This window comes from Cannabis sativa, chromosome 3 (genome assembly GCF_029168945.1).
Source record: "Cannabis sativa cultivar Pink pepper isolate KNU-18-1 chromosome 3, ASM2916894v1, whole genome shotgun sequence".
Taxonomy (NCBI): Eukaryota; Viridiplantae; Streptophyta; class Magnoliopsida; order Rosales; family Cannabaceae; genus Cannabis; species Cannabis sativa.
Window position 1 is genome coordinate 3,523,555 of NC_083603.1, and position 26,011 is coordinate 3,549,565.

At 34.5% G+C, this 26,011-nt stretch overlaps 2 protein-coding genes across 2 annotated transcripts; both read left to right on the forward strand.

Moving 5' to 3' along the window:
- The first annotated feature begins 12,716 nt into the window (after positions 1-12,716).
- Positions 12,717-15,223, forward strand: LOC115709571 (uncharacterized). Its single transcript, XM_030637702.2, has 3 exons — positions 12,717-12,971; positions 13,985-14,336; positions 14,421-15,223. The coding sequence occupies exons 2-3, from the start codon at positions 13,986-13,988 to the stop codon at positions 15,069-15,071; spliced, it is 1,002 nt and encodes a 333-aa protein (XP_030493562.1). The 5' UTR covers positions 12,717-12,971; position 13,985; the 3' UTR covers positions 15,072-15,223.
- A 1,281-nt stretch (positions 15,224-16,504) lies between these two features.
- LOC115709579 (protein C2-DOMAIN ABA-RELATED 4-like) lies at positions 16,505-18,958 on the forward strand. The gene is made up of 4 exons (XM_061111487.1): positions 16,505-16,832; positions 16,937-17,226; positions 17,934-18,029; positions 18,498-18,958. Exons 2-4 carry the CDS (start codon positions 17,065-17,067, stop codon positions 18,789-18,791), a joined length of 552 nt encoding a protein of 183 aa, XP_060967470.1. The 5' UTR covers positions 16,505-16,832; positions 16,937-17,064; the 3' UTR covers positions 18,792-18,958.
- Positions 18,959-26,011: the final 7,053 nt, after the last annotated feature.

Here is a 26,011-nt window from a genome sequence, read left to right on the forward strand (position 1 = left end):
TTGCGTTGCGATTGACTAGAGCGATACTCCCTAAAAGTTATTATATTAAATTATATAGGACCCGATACTTAATTGGATCAATAGCGATATCGACACATAGGAAGGCTCTAGGCATCACTAGTGCCCTTAAGCATTTCTCTTTGAGAAAATATTAGTGGTGTTTAGTATTATATTATTATTGATGTAATTAAGTATCATGTCTCATATAATTTAAAGGCTAATTAGTAATTTTTCTCTCCGAACTTTGACATGTACTAAATCGTGCCCCCTGAACTTTTTTGGCCGTTAGAAATTCCCCCGAACTATTGAGATTGTTAAATTTAAGGACTTTTGTCTAATTTCATTTAATTTTACTGTTTCAGTGATTGTTTATGTACTAAATCATGCTTCCCAGACTTTGATATCTACCAAATCATGCCCCTCAAACTTTGATATGTACTAAATCATGCCCCTTGAACTTTCATCCATGTTAGAATTTTTTACTAAAATTAGACAAAAGTCCTTAAATTTAACAATCTCAATAGTTCGAGAGGAATTTTTAACGGCAAAAAATGTTATTTATTACATGTCAAAGTTCAGGGAGAAAAATTACTAATTAGCCTAATTTAAAATAATAAATTTTTAAAAAAATATAGTTTATTTCAAAAATAAAAAAAAAAATATATATATATCCTTAACTATGGAATAACACTTTTAAACGGTGCTACTATTAATGCGCAATGCTCGTATTTATTTTGGTAGATTACATGCAAGCATTTATATCAAAGAAGACATGCACCACCTCGATTACCATTCTAGGGTTATCTATTTTTTTTTTTCAATTAATCAAACCAATATTCCCAAAGCTCATATTAATTAATAAAAGAAATTATTTTATAATTCACTTTTTAAAAGGGATATATGAATACATCTTTGTAACGCCCGCATTTTATAATAATAAACTCGGAAATTAATTTTAATAATTTATATATTAATAAACATGCGGATCGGGATCCCGAGTATCAAAATACTAGTTTAAAATATTTTACTAATATGTACATATACATTTTTTTTTTAAAAGTTTAGCGGACATGCATTTCCAAAATACAGACTCAAAATAATATAAGATCGAAACCCTCCGGGTTGCCTTTGTAGCGATATGTACAATCATGCCGAGTTCCACCTCACTGCTCCTCCAGCTTTGCCTTTCCTTTACCTACACAAGGTAGCAAACTGATGAGTCAACAGACTCAGTAAGATATGCAAGACATATAAAAGTAGCACGTCGCCAGCTTTATGATCAAGCTGCCCTGAGCTTAACAACGAAGCTCACCAAATGATTAAGAACGTTCTTAAGGGTAGTACGACTACTATACCAAATGCACTAAAGTACCAACTCCGTACTTGTGTTGGTAGAGCCCTGATTGTACTCCCGAGAATTACTAAGTGTTGTACCACGAACACGACGTACCCTGGGTACTCGTGTTGGTAACACCGTACTTATAATAACATCCAAAACAAGCATAAACATTCGTATATATATTCTTACGCTATCTTACCTCGTTCCGTGCTCAAGTGTGCCGGTCAGCCTGAGTGGAAGTGCAGCTCGACGTATAACAGGGCCCTAAACCATAATATTCAAAAACCGATGAGAGACTCGCCAAAATACTTATCGGGGGTTTAGAATACAAACTAAGCTTAACCCTATCGATGAAAAGGATGACAATGCCCTAAAATACCTAAAAACGTGAAAAATTAGGGTTCGGGAAAAAGCCCCAACCGGCAGGCCGGTTCCCAACCAGAAGTCCGGTTCCTGGGACCAACCGGTCGACCGGTTGACACGGAGCTCCCGAGGAAGAATTAGGTTCGGTACGGGAACCAAAATTCCAACCCCACAACCTCAATTCATCCCCAAATTTTCCAATACTTTCCAGAATACCTGTACACACTAAAATATACCAGTTCCAATCAACAAAACTCAACAATTCAATCAAATTTCAAAAACACCATTGAAGACCTAACTTAGGTTTTCTAAGCTCTAGCAAGAATTAAACACAATCTTAAACTCAATCCCAGCTTAGAACAGTAAGAAACAACTCTACTCAACCTCAATAACAGAACCTAAATTGATTCCATACACACACAGCCCCTAATCAAGCTTAAACATCAAAACATAACCCCATAACTTAAATAAAACATTGAGTAACATTACCAAAGAGATATACCTTGATTTGGATTCAATAAACAAGCTGAAACTCTCCAATTTCAGCAAACAAATCCTTCCCCCTTGCTGGATATAGGCAGCACGAAAGAGAGAGAGAGAGAGAGACTTCTAATTACACTAACTTCTCTTCAAAGCTTCTTTCTATATTTATCCCTTTTTCTCTTCTTTTCTTTTCTTTTAAAAGAATTAATATTAATGTTAATCTTGTAAAGGGTACAGCCAAACATTAATCACTAAACACCAAAAGTTAACCCAAAATGACCTATTTGCCCTTTTTCTCAAACTAAAGGTTAAACACTACTAAGGGCATTCTAGACATTATCAATCCCGTCCAATTAACAACACCTCTAATACCTAACAATAATATCCCGATAATAAACTAAATTATAAAATGCAACTCTCTAGGCCCAACGTCGCTTTCCACAGCTTCCGAACACAATCACAGAGATTAGGTAATATAAAATAGCATAAAAACATATATGATATATAGAATATATTTCTAAAACATGCATTCCATAATTATTAATACCTAATCCTTAAATAATTAATAATACAAAGTATTATTCATAGGCGATCTTTACAATCATCCCCCCGTAAAAAAAAAGATTTCGCCCCCGAAATCTACCTGAATAACTCAGGATGCTGGGCCCTCAAATCAGATTCCAATTCCCAAGTGGCTTCCTCCACTTTACTGTTTCTCCAAAGTACCTTGACTAATGATATGGTTTTGTTTCGGAGAACCTTTTCCCTTTTATCCAGAATTTGCACTGGTTGTTCGTCATATGATAAGTCAGGTTGCAATTCCAATGCTTCGTAACTCAGAACATGCATCGGATCAGACACATACTTCCTTAGCATGGAAACATGAAACACGTTATGCACTGCTGACAAGGAAGGAGGTAGGGCTAACCGATAAGCAACTTGCCCAACCTTTTCCAGAATTTCAAAAGGTCCAATAAACCTAGGGCTCAGTTTGCCTTTCTTTCCAAAGCGTTTAATACCTTTCATTGGGGATACTCGCAGAAAAACATGATCACCAGTTTGGAAAATAACATCCCGTCGCTTGGGATCTGCATAACTTTTCTGCCTGCTTTGAGAAGTAAGCATTCGAGCTTTGATCTTGTCTATTGCTTCATTCGTTTTCTGGACTAATTCAGGGCCCAAGTATTTCCGTTCTCCTGTTTCGTCCCAATGAATTGGGGAACGGCATTTTCTTCCATAGAGCAGCTCATAGGGAGCCATTCCTATGGTACTTTGATAGCTATTATTATAGGAGAATTCAATCAGGGGCAAATACTTACTCCATGACCCTCCAAAATCCATAACACAAGCTCGTAGCAAGTCTTCAAGTATCTGGATGGTTCGTTCAGATTGACCATCTGTTTGAGGATGAAAGGCTGTGCTGAACTTCAAATTAGTTCCCATAGCCTTTTGCAAACTCATCCAAAACTTCGAGGTAAATTTGGGGTCCCTATCTGAAATGATTGACTTCGGTACCCCATGAAGACGAACAATTTCTTTCACATACAAATCAGCATACTGATCCACTGAATAGGTTACCTTAACAGGTAAGAAATGTGCTGACTTTGTAAAACGATCCACCACAACCCAAACTGAGTCGTACATTCCTGTGGTTCTAGGCAAGCCAACCACAAAGTCCATCGCAATGTCTTCCCACTTCCATTCCGGAAGTGTTAACGGTTGAAGTAACCCTGCCGGTCGCTGATGCTCGGCTTTGATTTGCTGACAGGTTAGGCATTTAGTGACATAGTCCACTACATCCCTCTTCATCCCGTACCACCAGAAATAGGACTTCAGATCTTGATACATTTTGGTGGTTCCCGGATGTAATGAGTAAGGGGTAGTATGAGCTTCTTCTAAAATTTCTTTCTTAAGCTCAATGAAATCAGGGACACACACCCGTGCCTTAAACAACAGCATTCCATTGTCAGCAATGGAGAAGTCCTTAGCTTTGCCCGCTAAGACATCTTCTCGAATCTTAGTCAATTCTGAATCTTCTAACTGAGCCATTCTGATTCTTTCCAACAAATCTGACTGAAGTGTCAGATTAAATAATTCCTCAATCACCAACTCAATGTTTGCTCTAGTCATTTCCGAGGCTAGCTGTGAGGAAATCATAACCATGTTGGCTATTTGATCAGGTCCTTTTCTACTTAAGGCATCAGCCACAACATTTGCCTTTCCAGGATGATACAAGATTTCACAGTCATAGTCTTTTACTAATTCTAACCACCTTCTCTGTCTCATATTCAAATCCTTCTGAGTGAAGAAATACTTGAGACTCTTGTGGTCAGTATAGATCTCACACCTTTCACCATACAAGTAGTGTCGCCAAATTTTTAAGGCGAACACCACTGCTGCAAGTTCTAGGTCGTGAGTTGGGTAACGCTGCTCATAATCTTTCAGTTGCCGAGAAGCATAAGCTATGACTTTATCTGCTTGCATCAACACACAGCCTAAACCCTGCCTAGAAGCATCACAATACACCACAAACTTTTCTTGATCAGAAGGCAAGGCTAGAACAGGAGCTGTAATCAATCGTTGCTTCAGCTCTTGAAAACTCTTTTCACACTTATCTGACCATATAAATCGCTGATTCTTCCTAGTTAACTCGGATAACGGCATCGCAATTTTGGAAAATCCTTCCACAAAACGTCGATAATAACCCGCTAAACCGAGAAAACTTCGAATTTCAGTGACTGTTTTAGGTCTAGGCCAATTCTTCACTGCTTCAATCTTTCCTGGATCAACCATAATTCCATCTTTTCCAACAATATGCCCCAGAAAAGACACTTGCGACAGCCAAAACTCACACTTTTTGAACTTTGCATAGAGTTTATGATCTCTAAGTCGCTGCAGAACCATTCGAAGATGTTGCTCATGCTCTGCTTCTGACCGAGAGTACACAAGAATATCATCGATAAATACAATTACAAAATTATCGAGGAAATCCTTGAATACCCTATTCATGAGATCCATAAAAGCTGCTGGAGCATTTGTTAACCCAAAAGACATAACCAGGAATTCATAGTGACCATACCTGGTTCGAAAAGCTGTCTTCGGGATATCCTCTTCTCGAATTCTCAATTGATGATACCCAGACCTCAAGTCAATTTTAGAGAATACAGTCTTGCCCTGAAGTTGGTCAAACAAATCATCAATTCTGGGCAGAGGATACTTGTTCTTAATGGTTAACTTATTCAGCTCCCGATAATCAATACACATACGAAGAGTTCCATCTTTCTTCTTCACGAATAACACAGGGGCTCCCCAAGGTGACACACTAGGCCGAGTAAACCCTAGATCCAACATCCCTTGGAGTTGTATCTTTAGTTCTTTTAATTCAGCAGGTGCCATTCGGTAGGGTGCTTTTGAAACAGGTTCTGCCTCAGGGATTAAATCAATGATGAAATCTATCTCACGCTGAGGTGGTAATCCCGGCAATTCCTCTGGAAATACATCCAGGAATTCCTTAACCACATTAACTTCTTCTGGCCCAAGTAACACAGGTTTACTGGAATCCACTACCACTGCGAGAAATCCAACACATCCATCTCGTAATAAATCCCTAGCTTTCAGTGCTGAGATTCTAGGGACACGAGAACCTTGAACCGAACCAACAAAAACAAAAGGTTCCTCATTTTCCGGTTCAAAAGTCACCATTTTCCGTTTACAATCAATACTAGCAGAGTATTTAGACAAAAAGTCCATACCAAGTATAATGTCAAATTCGGCCAATGGCAACTCCACGAGATCAGCACTCAATTCTCTATCTTCAATTCTAATTATTACGGATCTAATCCACTTTCTTGAAATAATTAATTCCCCATTAGGCAACAGGGTTCCAAACCCCGTCTCGAGAATCTCACTAGGTCTATCAAATTGATCAAAAAGTCTTGATGATACATAAGACCGAGTAGCACCCGAATCAAATAAAACAGTATAAACAAAACCATTGATTAGAAGCTGACCTGCAACTACTGAAGGACTGGCAGCAGCATCTGCCTGAGTTATAGCAAAGACACGAGCAGGTGCAGGTACAGGTTTGACCTCAGGCTTTGGTTCCTCTTTCTTCAACTGAGGACAATCTTTCCTGAGATGTCCCACCGAACCACACTGAAAACAGGCTCTCCGGTTACAAGCCCCGGGATGATGCTTCTTGCAACGCGGGCACTCAGGATAAGAATAAGTCTGACGTCCTCCTCTATTCTGGTTTCCTCGAAACCTTTTACCTTGCCCTGAACTTCCCGAAGATGGAAAAGTTCTTTTCTTCTGTTCAAAGGTAGAACCCCCACTCTCTTTCTCAGGACCCGACATAGGGAGAGTAGTAGCCCCACCAACACCAGAAGACTCTCGGGTTTCTTGTAAAAATTTGACTGCTCCTTCAGCTCGAAGAGCCTTATCAACCATTTCTGCATAGGTTGTAGTATCACTTGTTGTAATAACCAAGTCATGTCTGATTTTGGCATTCAGCCCAGCCAAATATTTTTCTTTCTTGCTGAAATCTGTTGGTACAATTCCGGAGGCCAACTTGGCCAAACGATCAAACTTGGTGGTATATTCGGTCACTGACATATTCTCACCTTGTACCAACTCAATAAATTCCTTCCGCTTTGCACTGCGGACTGCCTCGTTGTAATACTTGGCATTAAACAATTCTCGAAACTCTTCCCAGGTCATTCTAGTTACATCTCTGGTGAGGGATACCATTTCCCACCAGATCAGGGCATCTTCTTGAAATTGAAATGTGGCACACGCCACCCTATCATTTCCAGCTACTCCCATAAAGTTCAATATTTTCTCAATAACGGTCAACCACTGCTCAGCTTTTACCACATCAGGGCCTCCCAGAAATACTGGAGGCGCTTGCTTTCTGAACCTTTCATACAAAGGTTCCATGCGGTTACCAGCAACATGCTGCTCAGCTGGCACCGCAGGGGCTGCAGGAACTGCAACAGCCGGTTGCAGGGGAGGCTCAACAGGGGCATCCCGTTGCCTAAGTCGCCGGATCTCTTCTTCTTGTTGCTCAATTCTAGTTTGCATCTCAGCAAACCTTTGTTCCCAATCAACAGGGGCCTGAGGTGGATTCCCCTGTCCACCTCTTGGGACTCGACCGCGGCCTCTACCGCGTCCACGGGGGTTTTGGGGATTTCTACCACCCCGACCACCTCCGGTCTCAACCAATTCACCCTGCCTTCTAACGTTTCGCTGGTCGTCCATTATTTAGGACTTAGCCTGCGAACCCACAAGGCACGTAGGTCAGACAGTGGTCAAATATTTCAGGACCGCAATTAATATTTATTTAATCATATACACAGCACCACATATCTTAAAACAGTTTGCAAAAAGAAATAAAGCTTACGGAACCGTGAGTTGAACTCGACACTGGCCTTGATTGTACATATCTTGACGGTCATCAGTGAACAACCCGGTGGCTCTGATACCAAACTGTAACGCCCGCATTTTATAATAATAAACTCGGAAATTAATTTTAATAATTTATATATTAATAAACATGCGGATCGGGATCCCGAGTATCAAAATACTAGTTTAAAATATTTTACTAATATGTACATATACATTTTTTTTTTAAAAGTTTAGCGGACATGCATTTCCAAAATACAGACTCAAAATAATATAAGATCGAAACCCTCCGGGTTGCACTGCCGCGATATGTACAATCATGCCGAGTTCCACCTCACTGCTCCTCCAGCTTTGCCTTTCCTTTACCTACACAAGGTAGCAAACTGATGAGTCAACAGACTCAGTAAGATATGCAAGACATATAAAAGTAGCACGTCGCCAGCTTTATGATCAAGCTGCCCTGAGCTTAACAACGAAGCTCACCAAATGATTAAGAACGTTCTTAAGGGTAGTACGACTACTATACCAAATGCACTAAAGTACCAACTCCGTACTTGTGTTGGTAGAGCCCTGATTGTACTCCCGAGAATTACTAAGTGTTGTACCACGAACACGACGTACCACTGGTACTCGTGTTGGTAACACCGTACTTATAATAACATCCAAAACAAGCATAAACATTCGTATATATATTCTTACACTATCTTACCTCGTTCCGTGCTCAAGTGTGCGGTCGGCTGAGTGGAAGTGCAGCTCGACGTATAACAGGGCCCTAAACCATAATATTCAAAAACCGATGAGAGACTCGCCAAAATACTTATCGGGGGTTTAGAATACAAACTAAGCTTAACCCTATCGATGAAAAGGATGACAATGCCCTAAAATACCTAAAAACGTGAAAAATTAGGGTTCGGGAAAAAGCCCCAACCGGCGGGCGGTTCCTCGACGAAGTCCGGTTCACGGGACCAACCGGTCGACCGGTTGACACAGCTCCCGAGAACCGGAATTCCGGTTCTGGTCTGGGAACCAAAATTCCAACCCCACAACCTCAATTCATCCCCAAATTTTCCAATACTTTCCAGAATACCTGTACACACTAAAATATACCAGTTCCAATCAACAAAACTCAACAATTCAATCAAATTTCAAAAACACCATTGAAGACCTAACTTAGGTTTTCTAAGCTCTAGCAAGAATTAAACACAATCTTAAACTCAATCCCAGCTTAGAACAGTAAGAAACAACTCTACTCAACCTCAATAACAGAACCTAAATTGATTCCATACACACACAGCCCCTAATCAAGCTTAAACATCAAAACATAACCCCATAACTTAAATAAAACATTGAGTAACATTACCAAAGAGATATACCTTGATTTGGATTCAATAAACAAGCTGAAACTCTCCAATTTCAGCAAACAAATCCTTCCCCCTTGCTGGATATAGGCAGCACGAAAGAGAGAGAGAGAGAGAGACTTCTAATTACACTAACTTCTCTTCAAAGCTTCTTTCTATATTTATCCCTTTTTCTCTTCTTTTCTTTTCTTTTAAAAGAATTAATATTAATGTTAATCTTGTAAAGGGTACAGCCAAACATTAATCACTAAACACCAAAAGTTAACCCAAAATGACCTATTTGCCCTTTTTCTCAAACTAAAGGTTAAACACTACTAAGGGCATTCTAGACATTATCAATCCCGTCCAATTAACAACACCTCTAATACCTAACAATAATATCCCGATAATAAACTAAATTATAAAATGCAACTCTCTAGGCCCAACGTCGCTTTCCACAGCTTCCGAACACAATCACAGAGATTAGGTAATATAAAATAGCATAAAAACATATATGATATATAGAATATATTTCTAAAACATGCATTCCATAATTATTAATACCTAATCCTTAAATAATTAATAATACAAAGTATTATTCATAGGCGATCTTTACAATCTTTATCTGTTTTAGTACTCGAAATAATTTTTTAGTCAAAATTTTTCGATCATGTAAATTATAGTTATTTAAGATATTCTGCAAAATTTAACACGCTAAAAATTACATTCAAATAGTATGTTACACAGCGTGATTATTTTATTTTATACGCGTATAAAATAGACTGTAAATTTATTTTTCTATATATATTATAAATTATTTTAAATTTTTCAAAATTTTATAGAATATAAATCTTAAATAACTATATCATACATGAATATTAATAAAATGTACAGTAAAATCACTCATTAATAAAATGTCTTTTCATTATCTTTTTCTTCTTGTGTAATTAAATGAGGGCATTGGTAACATAACAATGTGCCAAAAGTTAATTCTGATTTAATGTGACCCTTTTTTTTTTGAATATTAATAAATGTAATTATGCATGGTTTTTAATGTTACTTATTAATTATCAGAGAAAATTTTATCTATATATATTTTAGATTTAGACCTTGACATGTTCATACTCTCTTTAGTAAAAGTTCCACAGAAAAGAAATAATCTTCATCTATACCTCTGGTACTATTCCTTTCTCTTTCTTTTTTTCCTTTAGTTATTTAAATTTATAGTACCATTGAAGTATTTCTTTTTTATTATTATTTTTTTATTTCTTAATGAAAAGCATATCTAAAGTCATATTTTTTCAAACAAAACCTTAGAATTTATTCACTAAAAAAATTACTAACTTTTGAGAGTAATATAGTGATTTCGATAACTCTCCCACTTAAAATCTATTTGTTTTATGGTGACAATAATATATATATATTATATTATGTATGTATATATAATTAATTGTTCAATTTGTTGAAATATGTTTCTCTCTTTTGATTTTTGTTAGTTTATAATATATCAATATATGATATATATATATGGGCACTAGGTATTAATATATAGATTATTTTAATTATTTGGAAGAATAATTTATTATTTGTTCATATATATATATAAGTGATTTTTAGTTTTGCTGCATGCTTAAAAATGCATGTATAAAAATTCTATTTCAATTTGGGTTTTAAAAAAAATCTTGTTGTAATAGTTTTACACTTAAAAGAGTAGTTGTATCAATTGATTTTTTCACATATATAAATATAAAAAGTAATTTTTGAAAAAATGTTGTTAATTCTCAGTCACATAAAATAATTTCAAATAATAATTCTCTATTTAAAAACATATATATAATTTGAGTATTTGTCTAACATTACAGCAATGGAAGGTAGCATCGACGAATTAAAAAGCAAGATTGATGCAATAAAGTTGAAGATTGAGGCGGTGGAACAAAAAATTAATGGAATGGCGAATTGTTTGAAAATTAATGAAGATGTAACTGATCTACAAGCCAGACTCGGTAGCGAGTTGAACAAAATAAAAAACCTAAGCGACACAAATATTTTTCGAGCGATCAATGTTTTAGCCACAAGACATGATTTGTTGAGGGTTTTCTTTGGTTTGCCTCCTCACTTGAAGAAAATATATATTGAAAACCTTTACCTACTTGGAAACATAGCCATATAAATACATTTATGTTTTTTTTAATTGCTCTATCATTTAGTATGTTTTAAGAATAGGTAATTAAGTAGAAATAACTTGATTATTGGAGTAATCAAACTTTGTTATGTGGTAGTATGTATTTGGATTTGGATTTTGAATTTGAATTTATGTTACAATGCATCCAATTTAAGCATGGAATATTTTACTGATTTTCAATTTTATATATCTAAAATTCTTAATTGAAAAATAATTAATTAGGAATACTTTAAAAGAAAAAAGAACGTCGAGGATTGAGGACTAACATAATTGCTAACTAAAAAAATTAAGAAATGCCTAAAACTTTTCTATGTGTTAATATTATTGGTTTAATTAAATATCGAGAAGACAACATATTTAGAAGTACTAGGTATCACTAATACCTAATAGTAATGCTCTAAAAAATAAATATAAATCATCATATATGAGAATTTTACACAAAACATGTAAAATCATATATTTTTTTTTTATTATTTTTATTAAAATAAGATTGTTTTTTAGTTTCATTTATAATTTTCTTGATTATAAATAATTTACTTTTTTAATTTTTTTTTATTTTTACAAAAAGAAAGAAAGTATAAATATAGCAATATCATAAAAGTTTTTTCTTATATTATGCATTGTAAGCAACTATTTAAGTTATATTTTTAGTAATATAAACTATTTAGAATTTTTTTAAAAAATTTATAAATAATTCTAAATAATTATAATAATGTATATTCGTAAAAAATAAACTAGAATTAAGCTTTTCTGAATGTCGAAACAGATCATTTTTTTTACTGAAATACTCATTTTGGAGGGTGTACCACATATTTTTTTACAAGTCCCCTACATCAATATTTTGTAACACCATTAATCCTTACCGTAAACTCAATATAAACTGTTAATCCAATGCACATGTGTGAAATTATTATAGGTACACTTAACATAAAATTTACTAATAGATTAAAATCTTATTTCTAAAAATAATAAAAAATATAATAATAAAACATGAAATAAATTAATTAAAAATAATTTTTTATGAAACCATATTTTTTAAAGAAATAATTGAGTGTAATTTCTTCACATTCTAAGAAATGAATTTGGTAAAAAAAAAGAATAGTAAAGATTACTTTTATTTTTTTAATATTCATTGAAGTAAATAAATTTATGAAAAACTAATAAAGTAAATAAATTGAGATATTTGCGGCGAAACTCTCTTACATTTTGCAATTGTTATAAATATGACTCAAATAAAAAATAATGGCGGTAAAAGTACTTTATCTTACAATTTTATTGCAGTCGTACAATTTTTTAACTGTTAAGTGCCAATTAAGCTCGTTAAGTGCCAGCTCAGAATTGACATATTTCTTTAGCTTATCTAATACACAGTCTAATAATATGTCACCACGTGTTTCTGAATTGACACTTGATGGCTAAAAAAAAAGCACGACTGCAACAAAATTGTAAAATAAAGTACGCTATTTTTTTTATTAAAGTCATATGTGTAACAATTATAAATATTAAAAGAATTTCGCTGCAAAAATCCCTAAATAAACTTCACATTTGAGACAATGTTGATTTTTTTTAGAATTAAATTAGGGAGTGAGTTTTTTCCCAAAAATAAAATAAAATTAGGGAATGGGATTCCTTTCTCTCCATCCATTTTATCTTCTTTTTTTTTTCTTTCTTATCGAAAAATGAATGATTCGCTTTATTAAAAGAAATCTCATTCCATTCCTCCAAAATCAGAATCAGAATGAGAATTTGATTCCTCAATTATTTTTCTTTTCCCCAAATTACCCTTTTCATTATTACCAAATCAATTCTCAGATCAATTCCATCTCATAATAAACCCTAATTTTCGCTATTTTCATGATCACAGGTACGCATTTCTTAATTCTTAATTCTGATGTGTTTGTTAGCTTTCTGGGGTATCTTAAATTGTTGAATCAAATTCATTGCACTGTTAAAGTTCAAATTTTTAGACTTGTAGAGCGGTTGGTGTTCGGAGATTATCAAAATTGAATTTCTATGATTCTGGGGAAAGACCTAATTTGTGGAATTGTGTTATTTGAAAATTACGAAAGAGATATGAAAAGTTGTTGATTTAGTACTTTTTTGGAATTGGGATTGTAATAATTCAGTTTTATATATGATTTTGATTAATGAGTTTGTTTGGATGTGACTATTGTCTCTACCCAACTAGTTGTGAGTTTATTCATAAGAGTTTTAAAAAAGAAAATTTAATTGCAAATTTGGGACCCAATGAAGAATTTTAATTGTTAATCCATGTTAAATTATACTTGATGTTGATCATTTTAGCTTTGGTGATTAATATGAAAAGTTTGCAGTTTTGTGAACTATTTTCTACTTAGAAAACAATTGTGGATTGTGATCATTATTCTACATCATATCTCTCATTCATACTGTTAATCCCATGCTTAATTGCAAATTTGGGGCTTAATGAAGAATTTTAGCTGTTAACCCATGTTAACTTATACTTTGATGTTGATCTTTTTTTTTTTTTTTTTGCTTATTTCGCTTTGGTGATTGATTTATGAAAAGTCTGCACTTTGTGAACTATTTTGTACTCAGAAAACAATTGTGGATTGTAATCATACTTCTACATTATATGTTTCATTAAGTTTGGGGACCAATTGATCGTTTTTGCTTTGGTGATTCATTTATGAAAAGTCTGCAGTTTGTGAAGTATTCTGTACTCAGAAAACAATTGTAGTATGTTTCATTCATGCTCAAATATTTCTGCTCTGTTCTTTAGGAGTGTAAACTCTCCTTTTAATTTCGGATTTCTTTAATGGAATATGAAGGAATCTCACTTTGGATGGGTGTTTATATTGCGGGGTTTTTACCTTTTGTTGTCATTTTTGAATGTAGGATGAAAATGAATAGAAATACCATAGAAAGAGGAAGAGGTAAGAACAAACATTATTGGACACACGACGAAGATGCAGCATTACTCGATTCGTTACACGAATTGTATCAAAACGCCCTCTGGCGAGCTGATTGTGGATTCAAGAATGGTTACTTAGCTCAATTAGAGATCATGGTAGAAAGGAAGTTACCTGGTTGTGAATTAAAGGCATCTCCACATATCGAATCGAGAATTAAAACATTGAAGGCGAAATATTATGCTTTAGCTGAGATGTTATCTCATAAAGGCTTTACTTGGAATGATAAACAGAGTATGTTAGTATGTGAAAGAAATGTTTATAATGATTGGGTTAAGGTAAACATCTGCAAAATCTTATTTAGTAATTTATACACAATATTTTTATCTGTTACATGCTTTTATGACATGTTTGATGTGTAGATACACAAAGAAGCAAATGGACTATATGGTAAACAGTTTTTGCACTATCCCATATTGAAGGAGATTTATGGTAAGGAACGTTGTATCGGTGCCATTGTACCGATTTCTATTGTAGGAAAGAAGGAGGAACTGGGAGAGGACGATGAGGACGGGATTCATGAAGATGATTTGCCTTTAGATGTAGATTTGCACTTAAACCATGGTGTTGATATGAAAGTTGATACTCAAATTGATGGTTCGGATTCATCAGAAGATTACGAAGTATCGTATACTCAACAACAACCGAGTAGTCACCGACGTAGATGCAAATCAGTAGAAAATAGCCCGAGTGATTCAAATCGCGATCGAAGGGTTAAAATTCGGTTGATGGAGGAGATGGATAAGAGTTTTGGGAAAATGGCAACTTCTATAGCAACAATGGCACAGAAGATTGAAGGTTTGACTAACATTTGGTCATATAATGGTGAGGTGGCTGATATGCAATCTAAACTTGATAAAGAGTTGACTAAAATTGAAGGGTTGACTGAATTACAAGTTTTCAGAGCTACAAACATATTGGCTACAAAACATGATTTGTTGAGAGTGTTCTTTTCAATGTCTACTGAAAGGAAGAGATCTTATGTTCTCAATCTCTTAGAGTATGGGCTTTAGCCATTGTGACTAACTATAATGAATAATAGGGATTTTTTTTCAGAAATATGGGAATTTAATTGGCAATATATACTAATATTGCTTTCCTATATAGTATAGGTTTTAAAATTTCACCCAAGAAAAGGCATACTTAATAAAATTTCTTTTGCTATTAAGTTTTAATTGTTTTTCCATTATCCAATAGTGTTAAATAACTTTAGCTATGTGATGGCCCTTCCATTTGTCACTGTATTTCCCCATGGGGCCACCGGGGCAGGAATGGAGATTATTTTTTGTCCCCGAATGTAAATTAGGCCTGTCTATAGACGAACACAGGCAAAATGAGTAGGGAGACGTGTTAGCCCTAAATAATATTCTTCAATTTTTTTCATAACTAGCATCATCTACTAAGTTAAATGTGATTGGATTCAATTTTAAGTGTCTATCGTTTAGGTTTTAAATGAAAAAATTCCTAATTTCAAACACAATTTCATTCAACTCACATTTTTTATTTTCTTCCCTAACTTTCACAACCTTACACTTTGATCCTCCTCCATCTATCAATCTCAACTTGCCTTTTTAACTCTTTAATTGTTTGACCTAGAATCAGTTAGGGTGGTCATAACTAAATATTAGAGCAATTTTCTTAACCAACTGTGTTGACTAACTTCTATGTATATTCATTAGCAACAATTTTATATAAGTATATGTTATGTAGTATACATAAAATAAAAACGAATTGAAATTTTATTACATATTACAAGTGTTCATTTATAACTCATAATAAATGAATAATTTTCAATTTTATTTACAATTTCCCTGACATAATACACTAGAAATATTTATAGAGAGAAATAGTATCGAATCTTTTCACGATAAGTAAGATAAGGTGGTAGAAAGTGTAAATTAGGAGGTTAAACGATTAGTTTTCACCCTTACTTTTCATTTTTTTTAAAAAAAATTAAATATATGTCTATGAAAGATTGAACTTGAAACTTTTAAGAACCTTAAAATTTTTTACCATTACATTAAAGTACTAAAATTATTATTTTAACAGTTATTAAACTATTTATATAAGCACTATAAATTTTTTTACTTTTAGTCACAACAAAACTTATGATGATCGTAGAAAAAATGTAACTAATTATAAAATCATTTTTACGCTATGATTAAAAGATTCGTGGTTCAAGGTATTAGTCAAAAAAAATTACAATTTATTGTGACTAAAATTAAATTAGTGAAAACCTTTATCTAGTTACCATGTTTTAGTCACAAGTAATTTTTTATTGTGACTAAAATATTGTCACTAAAAATATAAAGGCCCAAAATTTAGTTTCGTCTTAAACCTCATATATCTTAAGACCGACCTTATTTTTACCGTAATTTTTTTTACAAAAGATAAATTTTAAGCTAAAATACATCAATAGAATCAACAAAAAAAATTAAAAAAAAAGAAAATAGTATACTAAGGATAAAATCATATTAACTAACAATGGACATGTTTAAATCACTAACTAAACCGTTTTTCACGCCTAAACAAAGTCAATATGTCCACAAAAAAAATACCAATGAACTATTCAATTCTATTCATTTTATTTTTGCTATTTTAAGTTTTTTCTAAACCGAATCTCTCATTTATTATCACCTTAACTAAAACCCATTCTCACCTAAAATCAATTCATCTCTCTAATCAATTTCTCTCTCTCTCTCTCTCTCCCACAATTTCCTAGTAAAAAAAAAATTAAGAAATTAAAGTTAATAAACCATTCAAATCAAAGCTTGGTGAGTTTATTATTTGCCTATGTTTGGTTATTATTATTATTATTAATAATGCAATTTGATTATTATGTTGTTTAATTGTCATTTTTGTTGTTTGATTTGTGCAGAGGAAAAGCATAAGGTTAGGTGGTTTTTGATTTTTTGATTTTTTTTTTCTTTGTTGGGTTGAATATTAATAAATAAAAATAAAAAGAGAGGGAGAGAAGGAGAAAAGTAATTTTTTTTTAAAAAAAAAATGGGAGATACATTGACAGAAAATAGTGGAGGGAGGCAATCATCCTCTTTGATGGACAGTTTGCTCGGACTCCTAAGACTCCGAGTTAAACGAGGCATTAATCTTGCCGTTCGTGATGTTCGTAGCAGTGATCCTTATCTTGTTGTCAGGATGGGCAAACAGGTTAGTTAAAATGTATTTACATTTTGATAAAATTTATCACTATTCTGTGTCATGAAAAATTACGAGATTCATTAAAAAACTTGTAAGACTATCGATATAGTGCCATGTGGCTTGGAAGAAATTTGATGAATTTATCAAAAAAGTTAAGCAAGTTCATATAAAGAAAAAATATTAATGTCTTAAACTTTTTTTTTCCAATTTAAATTATGGATAATTTGCCATATAGTTTCCCTTGTTTTGAATTTTAATTTATATATGATTTTGGCATCAAAAGATTTAATTGTTTTTTTTAATAAATCAGTATTATTAAGTATCAGTGAGTGTTTATAGAGTTGAGACTTAGTTAAGATGGGCTAAGCGCTGGCCTAGGCCCCATCCAGAGGGCCCGAAAACAAAAATTAAAATTAAAAATACACATATTTTTTTAGTAATTTTGAAATATACTACATTTTCTTTTAAAAATGACCCAATAATTTTGTTGTTAATTAGGGAATAATTAATTTCAGGGTCGTCATCCACCCCCTTTCAAATATAAAACAATTTTGTTTCTTAATAATTATTAAATTAAAATATGTGATATCTGATCTAATACTTAAATATGATATAAACGTTAAGCATTATTTGTGCTCTTTATCGTTATCTCTCTCTTTCTAATATATATTAGTAGTTCAAATCTACAATTAATTCCTTAATTAACATTAATACAGAAACTAAAGACACGAGTAGTTAAGAAGGATGTTAATCCCGAGTGGAATGAAGATCTAACCCTTTCAGTCACAGACTCTAATCTTCCTATTATGTTGGTAAGTAAGTAGTTTCTTAATCAGTTAGGACTCGTTTGGAACGCCGTATTAGGTCGTATTGTATTGTATTGTATTATATTGAATTGGATTATCTATCATATTTTTATATAATACAATGTTAAACTTTAATTTATACTAAAATATTATATATTTAGGTGTCCATAAAAGTTATTACCACATATAGTTTTACATAAAAATATTGCATAAAATACAATTCAATATAATACAATACAATACAATACGACTTAATACGGCGTTCCAAACGAACTCTTAATTAATTATTATATATGATTTAATCAGGTTCGGCCTTGTGCATACGCGGGCTAAGCCTGCTTCAAGGGCCCAAAAAAAATATTCCTATTTAAATATATATATATATATATATAAATTTCTTGTTAATTTTAGAAATACTTTATTTTTTCTATATCCCATTAAAGTAACTAATTAATATATAATTTATGTGTTTAGACTGTATATGACCATGACACATTTAGCATGGATGACAAAATGGGAGATGCAGAATTTAACATAAAATCATACATAGAAGCATTGAAGATGAATTTAGATTCTGATCTTCCAAGTGGGACAATAATCACAAGAGTACAACCAAGTAGGCAAAATTGTTTGGCTGAAGAAAGTTGCATCATGTGGAATGAAGGCAAAGTCATTCAAGACCTTTGTTTAAGATTAAGAAATGTTGAATGTGGTGAAGTTGAAGTTCAACTCCAATGGATTGATCTTCCTGGTTGTAAAGGTTTATAAAAACTTTATATATATAAATATATCTACACATATAAGTGTCTTACATTCATACATATATATCTATATGTACTTTGTATTATGTTTCTCTTTATACAAGTTCATTATTAGATGATAAAATGTTTCTGTTGTAAGAACATTGCTATTAGATAATAATATTGTTTTATCAATGGTATGTTACGATTGGTTAACATTTTTTTTATAATAACTGTTAAATTAAAATATGTGAGATATGATAATGAATTGCACTAATAACCGTACAATATTTTAAGTGATGCTAAGCAATTCTCTTGTTGCAATACAATGAATTGAAATACTGTTGTAATTTCAGCGGAAATAACTTTGAGGATTCAATCATAAACCTGCAATAATCTCAACACTTGAACAGTAATAATGAACATAAACCAATTAATCAACACAATGAATCAAACCAGAAATCAATCAAAGAACAACACAAGATTTTATCCTGGTTCCGGTCCTAGAGATCAACATGATCCCTGGCCATACTCCAGCTGAGAAACATCACCAATTCTTCATTAATATGTGAATAAGAGAGTATCAAAACGATTACAAGAATCAGAGCAATTACAACCCTGTTGGTACTCGACACACACCAGAGAAAACAATCACAGTTTTCTCTCTATCAACCCGAGTACACCCCTTGTTCTTGACCCTCTTCAAGAACAGAACTCTCAGCTTAGAACCCTAAGCAACTCTCTCTAATCCTCTCTCTTATTCTCCCTCTTCAGCCTCTGTTGCTCTCCTACTTAAAAGTGAAAAAGACTAGACTTATATATAGTCCCAACTCAAACAAGAATAGCACCAACTAACTAACATAACCGAAAGTTAGTTAAGTTAGTTGGTTTAAGGAGTTGGAAAGTAAGTTGGTTTAGAGGATCAACTTCCACAAATTTCCACCTTGATTCTCTAAAGCAACCTACCAGAATCTTTTCACTGAAGTCTTGATGATGTGATATCTCGAAATGTTCAACAAGAACCAATGTTCAGCAAACTGAGACAATGCATCAGTTTACTGAATGTAAGAACCTTTGTTCCCATGTCAGCAGGGTTGTCACTTGTGTGCACCTTTTCCAATTCCAGAACCCTGTCCTCAATCTTCTCTCGAATCCAATACAATCTAATGTCAATGTGCTTGCTCTTCTCATGATATACAGGATTCTTGCACAGGTGAATAGATGACAGACTATCCGAATAGACTGTCCCTTTGTCTTTGAGCAGTAGCAGCTCTTGCAGTATTCCTTGTAACCATATAGCTTCCTTGAATGCTTCAGTGGTGGCCATGAATTCTGATTCAGTAGTTGACAGTGCCACCACTGGTTGTTGTTGTGATTTTCAACATATGCAGCTTTTGTTAACCATGAATACATAGGCAGTGGTGCTACTTCTATTGTCCCTGTTTGATGCATAATCTACATCAACATAGCCTTCTAACCTCACATCAGATGTGTCTTTCTGATAGATCAGACCATACTTGAATGTCCCTTTCAAGTATCTAATCAGCCACTTTACAGCATTCCAATGCTCTAACCCAGGGTTTGCCATAAACCTACTCAAAACACTTAGAGCATGTGCTATATCAGGTCTAGTACTGACCATGATATACATTAGACATCTAACCGCCATAGCATATGGTACACCTCTCATATTTTCCCTTTCAGTTTCAGTTTTAGGGCAGTACTCATTAGACAACTTGAAGTGCCCTACAAGTGGAACTGCAGTGGCCTTAGATGAATCTAATTTAAACTTCTTGATCACCTTCTCAATGTAGCTTCTCTGAGTTAGCACCATCTTTCCTTATTGCTTGTTCCTCATGACTTCAATCCCCAAAATTTTCTTGACTGCTCCCAAGTCCTTCATTTCAAATTCAGAGTTGAGTTTGTTCTTAATGACTTGTATTTCAGCCTTGTGTTTGCTGATGATCATCATATCATCAACATATAGTAATAGGTACACAACCTTAGGTGTTCCTAGTTCCTTGTAGTAAAGACAAGAGTCAAATTTTGACCTTGAAAAACCAATACTCTGAACAAACTGATTAAACCTTTGATTCCATTGTCTAGGTGATTGTTTCAACCCATACAATGACCTTTTAAGCAGGCAAACCAAATCAGTTTTGCCATTTTCCACCTGAAAACCAGGTGGTTGTTCCATGAATATCTCTTCATCCAGAAAACCATTTAAGAAGGCAGTTTTGGCATCCAACTGCTCAACTTCCAAGTCATTGTGTGCAGCAATGGCTAACATCATTCTAATGGTTTTGTACTTCACAACAGGTGAGAAGATATATGTGTAATCAACTCCCTCAACCTGTGTGAATCCCTTAGCTACCAATCTAGCTTTATATCTAGGTGTTTCACCCTCTGACATTTCCTCTTTTTCTTTGAACAACCATCTGCAGGAGACAACTTTCTTGTCTTTTGGTCTTGGCACCAGAATCCAAGTTCTATTCTTCTTCAAGGAATGCATCTCTTCTCCCATTGCAGCAAGCCATTTATTCTTTGATTTGCATGCAATTGCTTCTTCATAGGTAGTTGGTTCAGGTTCACTCTCAGATTGTATCACAGCCAGGGCATAGGATATCAAATCAGCTTCAGCATACCTACTGGGAGGTCTAATTTTTCTCCTTGACCTTTCTCTAACCAATTGATAGTTGGTCAAATCTGGTCGATCATCTTGACTGGTTTCCACCTCAGTTGTATCTGTACCAGCCTCAGTTGTGTCTGCACCCTGTGTTTCCACCTCAAGAGATGTCCTTGCTTCTAGTGTGTGGGGTAAATCAATGGAGACTTCAATCTTTTCAGTGTTGATCTCCAACTCAGCAAGGTCATCCCTATTAGTACCTGCAACATCAGAACCTTTGCCTTCCTTGGCTGTCAAGTGCATGAAATCATGCTCATTAAAGACTACATCCCTAGATATGATAATCTTAGGTTTTCCATTTTCAACATGACATAGTCTATATCCTTTAACACCCTTAGGATATCCAAGAAAAAAACATTTAATAGCCCTAGGTTCCAATTTGTCAAGTTTCTGGTGTGCATATGCAGTGCAGCCAAATATTTTCAAGTGATTCAATTTAGGTGTAGTGCCATGCAATTTTTCATACGGAGTTTTTAAATCAATCACTCTACTGGGACTCATATTAATCAAATAACATGCAGTGATCAAAACCTCTCCCCAATAGATTTTTCCTAAACCAGAACTAATCAACAAGCACCTAACCTTGTTCAACAAAGTTCTATTCATCCTTTCAGCAACACCATTTTGCTGAGGTGTGTGCTTAACAGTCCTATGTTGTAAAGCCCGCTTAGTTAATTTGGAAATTAGCAGTTGTTTATGATTATTTATGAAATTATTTATAGCTATTTAAATAATTTATTATACTGTTATTTATGTTATTCAGTAGCTTGCATATTTTGCATTTCCGGTGTCCGGTATTTTGGAACTCGACGTTTGGCTCAGTAGAAATCACAACTTAGTATGTTAGTAATTTGGGGACGGGTTTTAGACATTGGGAATGTTGGGAATGGCCGGGAATTTAGAATTTCCCAAAAATACCCCTTTAGTATGATTTATGTGGTTTTATGGTGGAGGGGCAAAATGGTCTTTTTGCCCCATTAGTATTTTGTCTTATGTGATTTATTAAATGGATTAAATGTTTATTTTAAATAATTATTTTGGCTGAAATAAGGTGTTATATGCATTAAAACTTTATTTTCTCTCAAATTTTACACTTAGCATATTTTAGAAAAAACTTTGAAAAAGGAAAACACTCTCTTTTCTCTCTCTCTTTTTCGGCTGAAGGCTTGGGGTTCAAGGGCTGGTTTTTCTTCAATTTTCAAGCTAGTTTCATCCAATCTAAGTGTTCTTCTAATCCTTGGTAAAGTCTCTAACCTTTTCTTGTTGTAATTTCTTGAAAAAAAATGATAAAAAAATGGTGATGCATGCATGGTGTTTTGGTATTGTTGCTGCTGGTTATTGTTGTTGTTGTTTCTGTGATTAAAGTGTTGAATTCAGTAGGTTTGATGAGATTGAATTGCATGCTTAAGTTCTTGCTCTAGTTGGTTAGATTTTTATGTGAAAAAGTTATGAATTTTGAATGAAATGGTTCTATTTGTTGCTGTAAAGTTGCTGGATGTTCTTTATAGTTTTCTGAGGTGATTTTATGCTAGTTTAAGTAGAATTAAGCTAGTGGAATGCATGTTTAGGTGGATTTGCTCAAGTTTGAGTTTAGATTTCAAAGCTTGAGCTTCAATGGTGAATTTTGTTTCTGTGGTTTCTGGGTTAGTTTGTTGCCTTAGATGAATTCAGGGACCCTAGTTTTCCTCGTTTTTATGTTTTTAGGGGTATTGCCATGCTTTTTATCGATAGGGAAACTTTTAGTTCCTAGTTTTAGTCCCCGGGAAGTGATTTAGCGTGTCACTTATAGCGTTGTGATTTTTATGGTTTAGGAGCCAGTAATCCGCCGCTCAGCTTCAGTTCCGGTCGGGTTGACGCACACACGAAATTCGGAATCCAGGTAAGATTAGTATAACAGTATGCATATGTAGATTACATGTTTAGCGTGCATGTAGGAAGCCTGCTAGATTACATTAGTTATGTATGTTGGCTTCGAACCATCCAACCCTGTCACGTCGGTACAGGCTGGAGTATGACCAAGAAATGAGTATGACCGGTTTGACCGATCAGCCGACACTTGGTTGGTGGTTCCGTACTATTGACGTATCCCGTCGGTACAGCCGGAGTATGACCAAGAAGCGGAGTATGACCGGTTCGACCGATCAGGAGGATATAGTAACACGTCGGTACAGGCTGGAGTATGACCAGCAGCCGGAGTATGATCGGTTCGACCGATCAGGTTGTTACGTGTCAATAGTACCGTCCCTATGAACGTTCAGAACTCAGTACCACGTTGGACATGGCAGTAGTGGCTCAGTACCATGTTGGACATGGCAGTAGCGGGACTCAGTATCGTGTTGGACACGGCAGTTAGAATTATGTATGGTATTATTATGCTTTTCTTACTGAGTCTGTCGACTCACAGTTCTACGTTGATGTGTAGGTAAAGGCAAGGCTAGTGCTGATGGACCGTGAGCGAGCTTATGAGATTGTACATGTCGGGGCGGTTAGGCCTGGAGCGTACGATCATCGGGACAGCGAGGCTGATTTTGTAACTGGTCGTTAGACGACATTTATTTTATGTATCAGTTAAACAGTTAAATCTTTTTGTAAATGATTTTATAATCGGGATCCCGAGTCTTTTGTAATATTGTTTTATAAGTTTAATTAAAAAGCAAAATTTTAATTAATCACGTTTTTCCATAAACTTTGTTGATTAGCAACGAGCTGCACAGCATGTTTAAAAATCACGTAATACGCCTATGTTAGTTAGGGTGTTACATATGTCTAACAATTCCAAATTCAGAACACAACAAGCCAAATTTAATATTAATGAACTCTAAACCATTATCTGTCCTAAGCACTTTCAATTTCCTTTCATACTGATTTTCCACTTCAATTTTCCATTCTCTGAATTTCTCTAGACATTCATTTTTGGTTTTAAGTAAATAAACCCATACATGTTTACTGAAATCATCTACAATGGACAAGAAATAGTGTTTACCTGAGTGAGTTCCAACCTTGTGAGAACCCCACAAATCAGCATGAACATATTCTAATGGTCTTTTAGAACAATGGTGGCCAGCCATGAATTTCAATCTGTGATGCTTTCCCAACACACATGCTTCACAGAAAGGTAATGAGTTCGGTTTGAAATTGCCTAAGAGCCCTTGCTTGGTCAGTTCTTTGATCCCTTGCTCACTCATGTGACCCATCCTTTTATGCCACAGTTCCATCTCAGTTTCTTGGTGTTGCACAACACTAGCTTCACAAGCCATTACTATTTCTCCTTGCAGAATGTACAAACCATTCTTCTTTTCACCTTTCATGATGGTAAGAGACCCCTTTGCAATTCTCATCTGACCATTGTTAGACTTGTAACTGTAGCCTTCATCCTCAAGAGTACCAAGTGATATCAAGTTCCTTCTAAGTTCTGGTATATGCCTTACTTCATGTAGCATTCGAACAGTACCATCAAAGTGCCTAATAGCAACCTTTCCAATGCCAATTACCCTGCAAGAATTGTCATTTCCCATTAGTACAGTACCAGAATTTACTTTCCTATAGTCAATAAAATTTTCAAGAATAGGACACATATGGTATGTGCATCCAGAATCAAGAATCCAATCATTTGTGATTCTTTGATCTGAAACCATGTACAAGTCACCATCAGATGAGCAACGATCTGACTCTTCAACATTAGAAGCAGAATCATGCTTCTTTTCTCTGTCTTCTTTGAGTTTGTTCTTGAACTCAATGCAAAACCTCTTGATGTGACCTACTTTCCCACAGAAATAACATTTTCTGTCCTTATGGTATTTTCCTCTTGATTTCGATCTTGATTGGGATCTATGTTGGCCTTTGAAATGATCCTTTCTGTAGTGATCTCTGCTCCTATTGTTGTCTCTCCTCTGGCCAAGTAAGCTTCATCCTTGACATTGTCTTTCTCCTTGGACATTTCTTATTCTTTGGACTTCAAGGCTCCAAGAACATCATCAAGGGTGAGAGTATCTCTTCCATACTTGATCACAACCTTCAATTCTTGGTATGCAGGTGGTAATGATCTGAGAAGAATGACAACTTGGCTTTCTTCATCAACAGTGTGCTTCAAGTTAGCCAATCTTATAATGATTTGGTTAAATACATCAAGGTTATCATCTAAAGACAAATGAGAAGACATTTTAAAACCATATAAAGATGCTAACAAATTAATCTTGTTAGTTAGAGAGAGTTTCATGTAAATCTCTTCAAGCTTGCTCCATAGTTCTCGAGCTGTCTTCATATTCTGAACCTTCCTTCTCACTGTATTGGACAAGTACATTATGATAGTGTAATATGCCAATTCCTCCATATCTTCAAGTTCTTCCTTCTGCAACTTGTTAGTGAGTTCTTCCTTGGGTTTCAATGCCTTGGCAACTTTTTGATGAACAAGAATTCCCTTCAAACTTTCCCTCCATAGGCCAAAGTCCCCTGTCCCATTGAACTTCTCAAGTTCAAATCTCGCTGATCCTGTCATGACTGGTTGCAGATGAGTCTTGATTGAATCTTGATTCTTGACTTCCTCAATTGGATCTTGAACCTAA